At 43.8% G+C, this 13,379-nt stretch overlaps 2 protein-coding genes across 6 annotated transcripts in view; one reads left to right on the forward strand and one right to left on the reverse strand.

The window, feature by feature from the left end:
* Window positions 1–6,844, forward strand: part of PEX5L (peroxisomal biogenesis factor 5 like) — a 119,596-nt gene extending 112,752 nt beyond the window's left edge. For all 5 annotated transcript variants that reach the window (XM_087739586.1, XM_087739590.1, XM_087739587.1 and 2 more), the window contains one exon: window positions 191–6,844. In XM_087739586.1, the coding sequence (XP_087595712.1) occupies window positions 191–395 (205 nt within the window). In that variant the 3' untranslated portion in view covers window positions 396–6,844. The remainder of the gene's footprint in view (window positions 1–190) is intronic.
* Window positions 6,845–9,096: 2,252 nt separating this feature from the next.
* Window positions 9,097–13,379, reverse strand: part of USP13 (ubiquitin specific peptidase 13) — a 57,449-nt gene continuing 53,166 nt past the window's right edge. Inside the window, exon 21 of the mRNA XM_087740354.1 lies at window positions 9,097–13,162. Coding sequence (XP_087596480.1) covers window positions 13,069–13,162 — 94 coding nt within the window. The 3' untranslated portion in view covers window positions 9,097–13,068. The remainder of the gene's footprint in view (window positions 13,163–13,379) is intronic.

The following is a 13,379-nucleotide window of genomic DNA, read 5'->3' on the forward strand; positions in this document are numbered from 1 at the left end:
CTAGACCGAGCTCTGCATTACTACAAGCCACATCCACTTGTTTAAAGAAAATCAAGCAAGAATAATACAAAGAGACTGATGAACTGCATTGTAAAATAATATACTTGAGTCTAGCACAGAACTTGAGAAAGTTTTACTCTAGTTGTTAAGCAAATTATATGGCTTGTTTCTTTTTTCTTCTTCCCTACAGAGAGGCTGTCAGCAATTTTCTCACTGCTCTCAGTTTGCAAAGAAAGAGCAGGAATCAACAACAGGTTCCCCACCCTGCTCTGTCAGGCAATATTTGGGCAGCGCTTCGAATTGCTCTGTCTATGATGGACCAGCCAGAACTGTTTCAAGCTGCCAACGTGGGTGATCTAGACATTCTGTTAAGAGCTTTTAATCTAGAGCCGTAATAAAAAGCATTCACAAATTGATTGAATCGTATTAGGAAACAGAGAACTCTTTTATTACTCATCTCAAAATGACGACATTTTCCAAAAGATCATGGCTGTAGATCCGTAGGGGAATTCTCTCGGACATTATTCAAAAAGGAAAAGTTCAAAAGCACAAAATATTGTAAATAAATTCAAACTCAAAGGATTGAAATGAGCTGCCGCTAATCTGACAAAGCCCTGAACTAGACGAAATAGCCATTTCTGAAGAATCTTCATCCCATGCAAGCTATCTCTCTCTCTATATACACAGCTATACAAAGAAAAATATATCAAGAACAAACCTAGATAGTCGTTATCGCACACTAGAATGGCAAGCAATGCATCCAAGGAACCTGCTTAGTAGCTCATCGCGCTATGCCGACATCACTTTGCCCTACAACGCGGATTCCCTGTCCCTCGGTTTCTTTGTTGAAAAGTCTTCTCAAGGTCCATTTTTAACATAGCTCTGAAAATAGATGCATGTAAAATGGATGTCTTTCGTTTTGAATATACTTCTTAGTTGGCAGTCAAGGACAGTTTTGCGTCCAAAGGTACCTTGATTAACTTGGGCCCAATTCTGCAGGCCCATCGAACTGTAAACCACGGGCAGCGGGAAGAGGAATACTGGCCATGGAGGTCTATGGGATTAGGCCACGCACGTACGGGAAGGCCAAGCGTTGCCGGCCGAAGTGGTAACTTGCACTAGGACCGTTGCTGTTTAAACCAGCCATCCCTGATCTTGGACAGCGTATGTCTGCTTCAGAGGAGCTCATAGCAGGGTCTGCACCTATCTATGTACTTATGCACTTTAATCTTTCTTTTTGTAAAATAGCGCTATGCTTTTATTTTAGTTACTAACAACGGAATGTACAGGATAGCCTTGTTGGCATAAAGGACCAAATATTTCCTGAAATGTGATGAGAGGGTTTTCAATAGTCTTATGTTTAAAAAACGCAAATACAGTATAAACTGCAATATCTATTAGAAAGATTGTTCTATTATGCATCCATCAGGTACGACACACATACATGCATGTGCATGCACATACATGTTGTATGTGAATTGTGTCATTTCAGAACATAATAAGCCACAGATCTTTATTGCAAATAAAGAAAAGCCTTCATAGGAGTTAATGCCTACAGACCATGCTCACGGGACAATTCTCCCTGAAAAAAGGGGTCTACATAATGCTCGTAGGATTGAGACTAAAATTTGATCCTGCTGTTACGGCAAGCAGTAGCAAAAGTCTCAGTGACCTCCGTGATAGCAGACTAAATCCCTAGATAACATCAGTGTTCGTAGCTGCTTAAAGATGTATATACGTACACACCATCTGGACCTTCCCGGACGGGCTGGGTGGGGAGCTGCACTGGGGCAGTACACCGCCACATGATGAACGGATTGATCCAGCTGCGGTCGAACACGTTTAGCTCAAGGTGAATGTGTCAATAAAGGACAGGAATAGAAATTTTTAAGGAGGTAATTTTCAGTTGCGGATATTTTTAGTGTGTTTCCTAAATAGTGAGAGATAAAAAGTGTAATTAGGTGGCTACTGCGTTGATCTGTGGTCAGGAATTCAATGTGCAGGGTAGCTACTGGCATGTGTTAAAGTGGGACAAATAGCACGTTTCCTATAAACAGCATTAAAAGAAAAATCCAGCTCGATCAGCTGGATGAAGAAAAAAAATCCAAGTGCACAGATCACAGGGAAAGCAGCGCTGTGGGAACCGGACAGTTTCACCAGTACAAACCTAAAGCTTCTTGCAGCTGTCTGTTATTTTGAGCAACCACTTAAAGGAAAATTCCATGTAAGACAGTGTAATCACTGCATCTAATCACCAACTATAGTTTCTTAAATAAAAAATAATCAATTCTCATTAAAAAATAAAAGGCTTACCCCTCACTCTCTCCCACAGAACAGAGATGCTGAAACAGCTACAGGATTTTTTTTTTTAATAGTGCTTTATTGATTCATTGTTTCCATATATATTCCTATTTATCTATCAAGCGTTTCATAACCAATTCCTGCAACTTTCTCTAAGGACTGGTTATCAGGGACTGACTGGGAACGTCCTTGTAGCTCAGTGGGCTGCTGTGTGCATATCTGCTGACAACAGTTTGCTCTTTTGCTTTGACAGCGATGTGTGATGGGAGCTCTTTATTGATAAGGCAGAGCAGAAGGTGCAGTGCAATTGAATCTGGAAAGCGATAAAAGAGAAGGGAGGCAGCTTTGAGAAGAGGCTGTAAAGCAAAGGCATATGTGCTTAGATTTTGCTCGATGCCCTGTCACTACACAAGTTCTTCTAGAATATCCTCTGTGCTGCGGTGTAGGATAATCAGCGCTTATCCAGGGGAATTAGCTGTTCAGGAGCTTTATTTTTATACCTTTCGAAGGACATCATCACAAGCACTGCGGTTCTGCTGTACGGGATGCAGGCTACAAAGCCTACCTAAAGAGATTGTGCACGCTATCGGAGATTATCCCGCCTGTTCTCTACTGTTTTAGATAGCCTATGGCCAGTGCACCACATACCACCGACCGAGACCCGCGCGAGGAAACGACTAAAGCAGGCGGGCTTACAGGGGCCGGCGGCACATCTCTCACACGAGACGCCAGTTCTGGCCTGCTCTGTGCGGGAGAGCGGCCGGTGACCGAGCTCACCTCGCTCCTAACAGCTCGGGCTCGGCAGCTCTTGTTACTTGTGGGGACTTCTTCAAGATCCTGGGCTTTATCGTCCCCCTTCAGCCCCCACTGCGGAGCTCCGTCAGTGCAGAAGACAGGATTAGATACAGCTGTGATCTGACCTCCTCACGGCATTTCTTAACCAGTCAGTGGCAAGCACGCGTATTTGCCTGAATCAGCCAGAGGAAACACGCGAGGAGGCTGCAGCACGTTAACACCCTGAAGAGGAAACGCGTCTGCGCGTACTTCTAACCAAGCGGGAGGCAGGATAAACAAGGCGGCTGCCGAACGGTAGCAGATTGAGCCTGGGAGTGAGAGACACGAAATCTGGGTCCTGTTCCTGGTGCTCCCGGGGAGCTCGACCAAATCAAAGCCTCCTGTCAGCCTGACTTGCCCGGGTGTGCAAGGAAGGAAGATGGGCCAGTAACAGCCATGGCACGGGATGGCACTACCTGAGCGCGGGGGGCCGCTGTCCCACAGACTGCGTGCTGAGGTCACCACCTCCCTAAATTGGAAGGTAACACCCGAACACAAGGTCGCTCAGGGCTAAGGAACGACGCAGTTTTACAGAGGGACTAGCCATTTCAGCAGAGGAGAGAGTCGGACATTCCAGGGTTACGACTGCCCAGCATCTATGGGGTGGTGCCAGATTAGAGCGCTGCAATGGTTTAGCATCATCTCCCACCCCTGTTTCCCCTTCTTGTCACTCCCCTCTTTCTCCAGAGGTGATTTATCACTGCCGGGTAATTGATTCCAAGTTTTTCAGTCTTTCTTTTCTTTTACATTTCACGCAATTAAAAAATGCTTTCCTAACCCCAGCTTGTGACTGTCCCTCTGCAAAGCTTAGGGACGTGTATGACGTGTAAGTCTGATCCACCAAGGTGCTGAGCACTGAAGTCTGTAGGCTTCACAGGAGTGCTCGGCACTTTGCAGGATCAGCTCCTGTGCACGTATTCAGCTGCCGGACGGGGGCTGGCCTCCGATGCCGCTGCACATGCCGAGCCGGCACTGAAACCAAAGTGAGTATCTACAGAGCGAGGCTTTGCCATGAAAGCAACAGGCTCGTTTCTTGCTGGTCTCTTTAAACTGCAATGACTCGAGAAACCTTGTTGCAATAGACAGGTTTATATCAGTTTGAAGAACCGATTCGATCTTCAGGTACACACATACACATATCTGTATCTAATGGTATTTTCTTATGATCTGATAAATCACAGACTTGTAAAAATACTGAGGGGGAGGTTCAAGTGACGCAACCTCACATGACAATACTGCATGCCACTCCGTTACCAGCTAACCACGCTGAACTACAACACAGAGCATGCAGCAATGCCACTTGAGGAGATGTTTACACAATGCATGCAGAAGCCCACCCATAGGGTATTTTTAAACTATTGACTGGTATCTTCTATGGGATATTTTAAAAGTACTTTGCAGCTGCCAAACTCAAAACAGAGTTGTTCACGTTATTTGGAACGGGTTAGACCAAACGCAGAGCCCCTGTTAAATCCCCTCCTTAGAAATCACTGTGTGTTGTGGATCTCATGTTTGCTTCAAGGGTTTAATTAATGACAGACATCTGTAGTAACAGCTTTTCCAGACATGTTTTAGTATCCTCTTAAGAATTAAAAAGCTAAATGTGCGCAGCTTGCACAGTGAAGCTGGGTGTTTGGATTCTCACATTTGCTTCTCTAGTCTCAAGCAGACAGCACCAAACCAGAGAAAGATTCCCAGGCCCAGTGAAACAAGTATTGTCTCTGTCTCCACTTACCAGGCCAGGCTTTTCAGCCTTGCCCACTGGCTCTGAAGGCAGCTCACCGTCCGACTGTCCTGTTTGAAATATGTAGATGTAAAACTTGACAGGGTCCAAGTATCTGCTGCATCCACTGATTTCAGCTGCAGACACTTAACTCGGCTGAAAGCTCAGAACATCGTTAAGCATGAAGAGCTAATGAGCCAATGTAGAAAACTTGGGCCTGTCAGACGAAAAGGAGGAGCCTGGGGACCCCAACAGATCAGCCAGGTGATGCTACGAACACCCAGAGAGCACGGGCCTCCGTAGCACAAAAGCCACCACGACAGAAGTAATAACTGATAACATTACTGGCGGCCCCAGAGGCAAAGCCTGAGGCCTAAGCCATTGCCTGCTGGAGCCAGGGAGAACTGGAGCGAAACACAAATTGGTCGTAGATCTCTCTTGCCTAAACGTGCATCTGCAAAATGAGACATATTAGTTACTTCGCATGAATAACCTGCACAGTTGAAAAACTGAGATTTCTGGCCCCCAGTGTTGTCAGCTTAGCAGTCTGTACAGTGAATTTATGTAATAAATGTTTATAAAATACTGAGTATTCACAGATAAAAGTGATAAGCAAAATGCACTGCACCTTGTGGAAAAAAAAAAAAAACAGTGGGTACGCAATCCAGTATTACCTATTACCTACTACTCAAACCTCATCTAGGCTAGAAATCAGATTCCTTCATTATAGTTCTACTGGTTTTGGACTGGTGAAATAAATCAGAGAAAAGGAGTGCCATGCACGAAGGGATCACTGACACTTTGAACAAGCCTAGGGAAAACGACAAACCAGGACGTCACAGAATCCAGAGAAAGCTTCAGAGCCTCAGCCCCCAGAGCGACAGGTATCAGGCATGGGAAAGCGAGAGCAGGAATCGCAAGTTTCCTAAAATAACGTGTGACTTCACAAACGCTCGCAGAGGTGACAGCCCGTTGAGCAAGTTTGCATGGTTGAGACTTAATGTGCTTTGATCTTTTTTCCCCTTCCACATTTACAGAATGCCACCGACATTGGCTAAAACTTTAATTTAAGTAGCCTTTTTAATATCAGTAATCTATTGTAAATTCAGAAAAATCAAAACATTTATAAATATATTTTATATATCAGAGTATAACGTATCTAGAGCAAAATAAAACAATATAGTTTTGAGAGGCATTCGGTGCGGCTTCTTCTATATGCTGTGAACTGTTTGAAAACCTTTGCAATCTTGCATCAGTTTTTTGGCTTTATTTTTAAGCCAACATACAAGGAAGAGGAGACCACAGGGCTGGCAGATACTTTTGCCTGGGCCGTCTGAAGAGCCCTGCTGCTGCGAGGACTTACGTGCTCACTTCACTTCTGGTGGTGATGGCCGAGCGTAGGCGCGAGGCTCAGCAGCGAGGCGGGAGTTCAGCCCTGCGCCCGAAGGTTTACATTCCGTCACAAAGGTTCAGGCTGGCCCAGACTGAGAATCTGAGTCTGTAACTACACACGGAGTAAAAGATGAGTTTCTGACTACAGGTAACTTGGCCTCTGTATACTTAGTGCATTATCAGCTGTGTATAATATTAAACACAGACGTGTAGTTTACTGATGCTTTAATTGGATGTTTCCTTGCACTGCTCTTTAAAACAATCTATTTCCTCAAAAACGAAGGATGTGCATACTGGATGTGTTAAATTTATTAAGGTCATAGATTACTATTTGCAGAGCACCACATTTAATGTAGTATTTTTGTACTGTAATGGAAGCATGCCTTCCTTGGGTTCTTTTCCACATATTAAATTGTATTTATTTACCTGTATTTATAACTGTGCAATTTTTAAATATGTTTTAAAAATAAACTTTGTCTGTGGCTTCAAATATTTCAAAATCTCTTTTCAATTTCAAAATGGTCTTGACTATAATTACTTGAACTGAAAGGAGGGTCCTCCTCCTCCAAGTAAAATAAAGGATTTTTTTAATGAGGTCTTCTATCCTGTTGTTTACGATGTGAACGTGCTTCTCGGCTTAAAAATTAAGCCCAGAAGAGGCTTTTTTCATTACCAAACATTTTCCATAAATTCGTCGTTACTCTGAGGTAGAGTTATTTTTGTAATTTATTTTTATCTCAACCTGTTGATCAGTTACACTTACAGCTGGAATTTATACTAGCTGAGGTCTGGCCCAAAGGATTTTGCGCATACACTCCGTATGAAGAAAGAGGGGAAAAAAGTAGATCAGAATTTTTCCTGAAGATCATGCAACTGCACACCTCAAAATTAAAACAGAAGTAATAATATTAGAACACGATCTTTCTGAAAAAACAAAGCCAACCGTCAGTGAGTGAAACCGTTATTCAAGCGACTTCCCGTAGACCGCAGTGGGAGCTGGCTGGCGGTCTTTTCCAGTTTTGGCTTTCATGGCGTGAGGTGAAGAGCTGACAGAGCAGAAATGACATCACTTCCTACTTTTGCCACGGGACGCTGACACGAGCACGGAGGCGAGGGGGCCATGGAACCCCCGTGCCCCGCTGCGGACAGAAGGGATGGCAGCCAGCGCGGGCGCTGCGACCGTCACAGCTGTGGAGGGCTACCGACACAGCAGGGCACCGCGGGCACCGACCGGGAGGCTGACGCTCAAGGGACACGGGGGCTGCTCCGAACCCAACCCAGAGGATACAGCCACAGCTTGCCTGTAGAAGGAAAGCTGTCAGAAAAGCCAACTGCTGCCTGTGGCTTTAACCATACTAAAGAAGAATGCTTGTTTTTCTACTAAATGTTTTTTGTACTAAAGAAGAAAAGGGAACAGACACTAAAAACACACTAACCCTTCGGATGCAAGTAACACGTGCTCTTGCCACTGGCACGTTTTGCCAGGAGATGTTAAGGTTAGTTTAGTTCTTGCTGCTCAAATGCACCAACAGACAGCAGCAGGAATGCCCGTTAGTTACGTGCTCTGTAGCGGACAGGGACCAGGGACACAGCACTGCAGTCCTGGAGCCACACAAAGAGAGCGGTTGGGAGAAGAGCATTAGTGCCAAACCCTACGTATAAAACTGCTCAAAAGGAATCACTGGGAAGGATACTGGTAAAGAACTCTGAAAACGCAATCACCTGCTCCACACCAGCTGTCAGCCATGCACTACCTGTCTTCAATGTTTTTATGGCCCTCATCTCTCACCACAGCTGCCGGTGCCTCCCCTACTCCTGCTATCCCGGAGCACACCCATGGGACAGCGGGGTGTTACTCCCCCTTCAGCGGGGGGAGCAGGGGCCGGCGGGTGTTCACTTGTCAGTTACCCAGTCCTGCCTTCCACGGGCAGTCTGCGAAAGCTAGCGGGCACGAATCCTGTACAAGGAATTCCTGCGTGAAGTCTGAACAGGGCCCTTGAGCTTGCACAAGGAGCCACGTTCTCCCACCTCTTCCAGTTGCTACAAGCAGTGTAAACACAGCATGGCGTGACTTGCCGCGGTCACAAAGGACATCTGTGATAGAAAAGACACTGAAACAGATCATTGAATTTGGACTTCAGGGGCTGAACTGTCTTCACCTTTCTTATCATTCAACACTTTGCACGGCCTCTACTTCCATGTCAGGAAATCTCCCTCGTAGCCCGGTAGGTTCACCTCTTACCTCTCCACCAGTGCCTGGTCCCAGGATGCTATACAAGGATGAAAGGGTTGCCATCCCTCAGTCGTCGTTTCTGGGCTATTCTTGCATCTACCAAGGAGTCCCAGTGGTCACACTGCTACGTAAAGCCCCTACACGTGAGGAAAAAGGACTTCTCCTTTACTGAACAGCAAGTCGCATTTCTAAATGAGTATGAGGAGTTACAGACCAAGATAAAACAATGATTGAACAGCAGGAATTTGGGGGTGAAACGACAACACTTTTCCACATGAACATTGCAAACTCTTGTGTTCAAAGAACATCAACTGGCTTAAAAGTTAAAACCAAAAAACTAATCTTAGTTTAAATCTCATTTTCTATTTTTGCAGTGTTTTATATCAACTCAGGGCTTGAGGATTTTGATTTTATTTTCTTTCCATCCATAAAAGTGCCACAAGTCACAAGAAATCAAGACTCTCACAAACCTCTCTGTTCCCTATGCAGGTTTTTTTAAGTAAAACACCAAACATGACCACAAAGAGTAAGAAAGGAGGGAGCATCAAAACATACTCAGTCTATTCCTCTTCCGTTCAGACAGGAAAGAAAGAAGCAAGAATCCACACAGTCAAAAGATGTGAGAATATTTCTTTTTAATTTAAAACAGGTGCAACAATGTCCTTCACAACCTTTCTCATCTCAGACAAATACTCTCCAAAATGTTAACAGTGCTCCAAGCAAACAACCCCGAATGGTGCGAAGTAAAACCAGTACAGACGCTTCCAGGATACAACAGTAAAACCACCGAAGAGTGAACAGAAATCAGAAACTGATCTCAGCCATTAAGGTAGGAAGGGCAATGGGAAAAGAATAAAAAGTTATATCCAGTTACATATTTTGCATAGTCTTTCAATGCATGAAAACAGCACAGAAGATAAAAATGGCTGCTGCCAGGATGGAGAACAAAAGGAATGAATTGGAGATGCTTCTAAAGCAATCTCACGAGCTCTGGTCGCATCCGTACTCAGAACGTGCGCTACGACCCAGGGGAGGCTGCCTGACTCAAAGAAAATGGGCTGACGCTGCTTTCAGTTACACCAAAGTCAGAAGTAATACCACTGAACCCAGCAGAACTACACGTGATAGTAGCCCAGAAACATCTAGGCTTGTTTTTAAACCATAGCTTTGAATAAATTAATTTTTTATCCTAATTATATTTTAGCTAGGAAGATTAAATAGGAGTTTGTGTCTACATGTGTTTTGGAGCCTGGAGATTGTGACTCAGAATGAAGGGTCTACTGGATCCAGCATGCTGCTAGGAATGAGAGGGGAAACGGAAAACAAGGAAAAGATCTTGAGTTTTTCTTCCTTCTACTCCCCTAACCTAAACGTATCATATGAAAAAGTAAAAATCAGTGCGAGAAATAAGAGCATTATTTGCTGCCTGGCTTGCCATAATTCTCAGGTGAGATTGTCACAAACAGCTCAGTGATTTTTCTTCCTCCCCCGTTTTTGTCAAGAGGCTCTCAGCACACCTAACCCCGACAGCTGTGTCGGTACCCGGCCACACGGAGTTTCCCCACCAGCCACTGCCCAGGTCACGCACCGAGGCCTGGCCCGGCAGAATTAAGTGCATACAAAATCTAGCAGGCAAAGCCTGCTAAATTAAGTCACCTATTCAGTCCGTCTGATTGCGGCTTCTGCATGCTGAAGGTTAAAAAAACCAACCAAGCAAAAAAAAAAAAAAAAAGAACAAACACCAAAAAACCCAAACTCCTCTCCCCCACATTAGACTGAAGAGTCAGGAGTTTACACCCTGCTCCTCCAGATTCATGATGTTCTTCACACACATCCCATCGCGAAAGTGAGATGACTTCACTGGCCATTTGAAAAAGGAGGGAAGCCACTACTTTGGGAGGTGGTAATTCCTCAAACAGCTGAAGAACTCTAACATATTTTCAAGTACTAAATTTTAGAAGATCCGTAAGCCTTTCCCCTGAACTGCCGCCTGCGCTCCTGACCCGCGCGGCAGCTTCGGCAGGCAGTACGCGAGGGCGAGGAACTGACAAGCCTTTCAGAAGCCGAGCTGTACGGCTCACCTATCGCAGCCAGCCAGTGGCTCTCCCCTTCCATTTACCGTTTCCAGTTTATCACCTGCCAGCTTTCCCAGTGTGCCTCCGACTCACTGACAGCAGCCAGTCCCACAGCCATTCCAGTTTTAGGATGTACCAGACAAATGGTCTGCAAGAGTCCAAGCTCCATCCTCAGTCCTACGAGACCAGCCACGTTTCCAGTTTAACAATGAACATGGGAACAACTCTTTATTTACCTGAGGTTTCAAAATAAAAATGTAGTGGCCAGCAGATCTTGTTTGTTTACAAATAGCCCTTTGAGTTCACGAGGCAAGAGGGAAGCTGTTGTGTTGAACTTCCTTGGAATATAACTGGGCATTCAAAACCACAGATATACAGAAGTATACTGTTCTTTCACTTTAAATAGATGTATCACTGCGAAATTTGCTGATCCCATTTTCAAGTCTGGCATTTTCTGGTGAAATACACAAATACTCAAAACCTGGAAGAAGGAAAAAAATTACTGGCAGCTTTTATTTTGTCCAGAACTGGTGGCTCAGTAATTACAAGGCAGCTGAATCTCCCAGGAGCCACTCACTAATGTGCCAGGACGCTGTTCTTTTGTGTCAGTAAGAGCACTGAGGAAGCTTTCCCAGCAGTTAGGCACCATTTACACACTACAGAATTATTGCACTAGAATTTATCTCATAATCTTTTAAGATCAAAAACTATTTAAAAAAAAAAAATCAACAGTGTTTTTTTGGCTCTGCATGAGGCTATATGACCAGAGGGAGAACTATTTTTCTCCAAACGCTGGAAAAAAATAAAATGCCCTACTCAAAACTCGATTTTTAATTTGGGTTCTCGTCTATAGTGTGTAGCTGCCTGAATTTTCCTATTAAACTTGCAGGCACTGACTGCAGAGAAAAATGTAATTACACCTCCCTGCCTCTCTTGCACCCTGTAAGGAGGATTTTTTTCTATTTTTTGACTGTTCCAATTTATTTTGAGGGCTCAGTAAGATTATATGAGGCAACTCCAGCAACAGTCTCTAAGCAGTGGCCAACACTGCGAACCTTCGGGGGCTTTTGGAATTGTGAAAGGTTTTGCACTCACCATTGTATTTTTGCACTCACCATTGTATTGAATTAGTGTTTTCAAATACAATTTAAAAACCCACATTATATATTCTTGTATGTGACACAAACTGAAATAACACCCCAAAAATAAAGGACAGGAAAGGCCAGCCCCTACCTACCCCCCTTCATCCCTGCCAGAGACACAGCCCCCTTGTAGAAGGTGCCTGTTGAAGAGATCAGATTATTGGTGTGTTTGCAAGTTTTCAGAAAGCTGACACATAGTTTCAAAGCGGGGTTTGTTTGTTTGTTTGTTTTTGTTGTTGTTCTTGTTTATCATTCAGGGGTTTGTTTTGTTTTGTTTTTTTTAAGGGAGGAGAGGGGGGCAAATCAATAAATCAGCAATTTTACTAAGCAATTTCCCCCACTCATGGATGGAACTAAATATTTAAGCAATCTTTGGCAGAAAGCAGAATTGCACTGTGAGTACTTTGTCAGGGAGTTGATTTCAGCTGGAATGTGAGTGGTCTAGATGCAAATTTCCCTGAAATAAATATAATGGGCCATTAACCCCTTCTTCACCTCCTTCATAAGAAAAAAATTAAATAATAGCCTTGCCTTTCCTGAGGGTATGCATTTAATTTTATAGTCAGAAAGTCTGCTTCTTTTAGCCATCTGTAATCCTGAATCTGTTGGAAGAACTTGCAAAACAAACATTTAAGACAAGATGAAGAAACCTATGTCTGCAAAAATAAAATCTACTATTTCTCTTTGGCAGAAAATGTACAGGGCACTGACAGGAGATTGCTTCCATCTCCATTAGTTTCTTCGGCTTATGCATCAAGGCGGCAAACCAAAATACCATAAACCTGAATTCCAACAGATGCAACTTTAGCTGACTTTTCTCACTGTACTGAAAATAATTTCTCAAGTAAGACATTCTGCTTTGAAGAATGCTCACACACCCCCTCCCTCCAACTTCGTATGCATTATCATTTCTCTAAGTGGTCTGGACTCCGGTTGAAAACACTGGCTCCCAGTTACCAAAGATGCAAATATTTCTTCGTTGTCTTCAACAGAGGCATGGGCAGAACAGGCAGGATCTGGGCTGAACCGCGCTGGTTTTGTTCAACTCTGAAACTTCTGTTTTTTCCACATACTAGCTGCAAACTCCACCAGTAATCTGCATGGTCTTAAGGTATCCTTTAAGGTGTATAAACTTAAAACAACGTACTTACTATACATCACCTAATAGAAATTTTCCCTCTAACACTTAAGGCGGCATTAAATGACTGTTTTTAAATAAACTATAAACATCCCATGGTTTCCTTTCCTTTTGGCAGTCCAAGGGTTAGGGGTCTTTTGTTGGTGTTAGCTTTTCTTTTTCATTGTACACTTTTTTGGGCAGGTTAAAAAGGCGTATGGCTTCTTAAGGCCAGGTAACAGATTTGAGGCCTAACTTGGTATCCTGTGGTAAAAATAAATGTAGCCCAGGTCTTTGGGAGGTCGTTCTGAGGCACAGACTCTAAGGTCATTGTAGATCACCCATCTGAAATGAAATGAAAACAACACTGATTACATTCCATGTGTCTAAAAATCATCACAAGTTTATGAGGGGCTTCTCAGACCCAAGCTTCAAAGAGCTTAAAATCTAAAATTAGGCATTGCAACAAGAACAAAAGATCAGAGAAACAGCTGAAGCAGATTTACTGGCAGAGTCAGGAACTGAAAAGGAAGAGGGACGTGCAGAAGAATGTGTAGTTACA

The sequence above is a fragment of the Nipponia nippon genome, unplaced genomic scaffold (genome assembly GCF_047370975.1).
Source record: "Nipponia nippon isolate SJK-2023a ecotype South Korea unplaced genomic scaffold, ASM4737097v1 scaffold_7, whole genome shotgun sequence".
Classification (NCBI taxonomy): Eukaryota; Metazoa; Chordata; class Aves; order Pelecaniformes; family Threskiornithidae; genus Nipponia; species Nipponia nippon.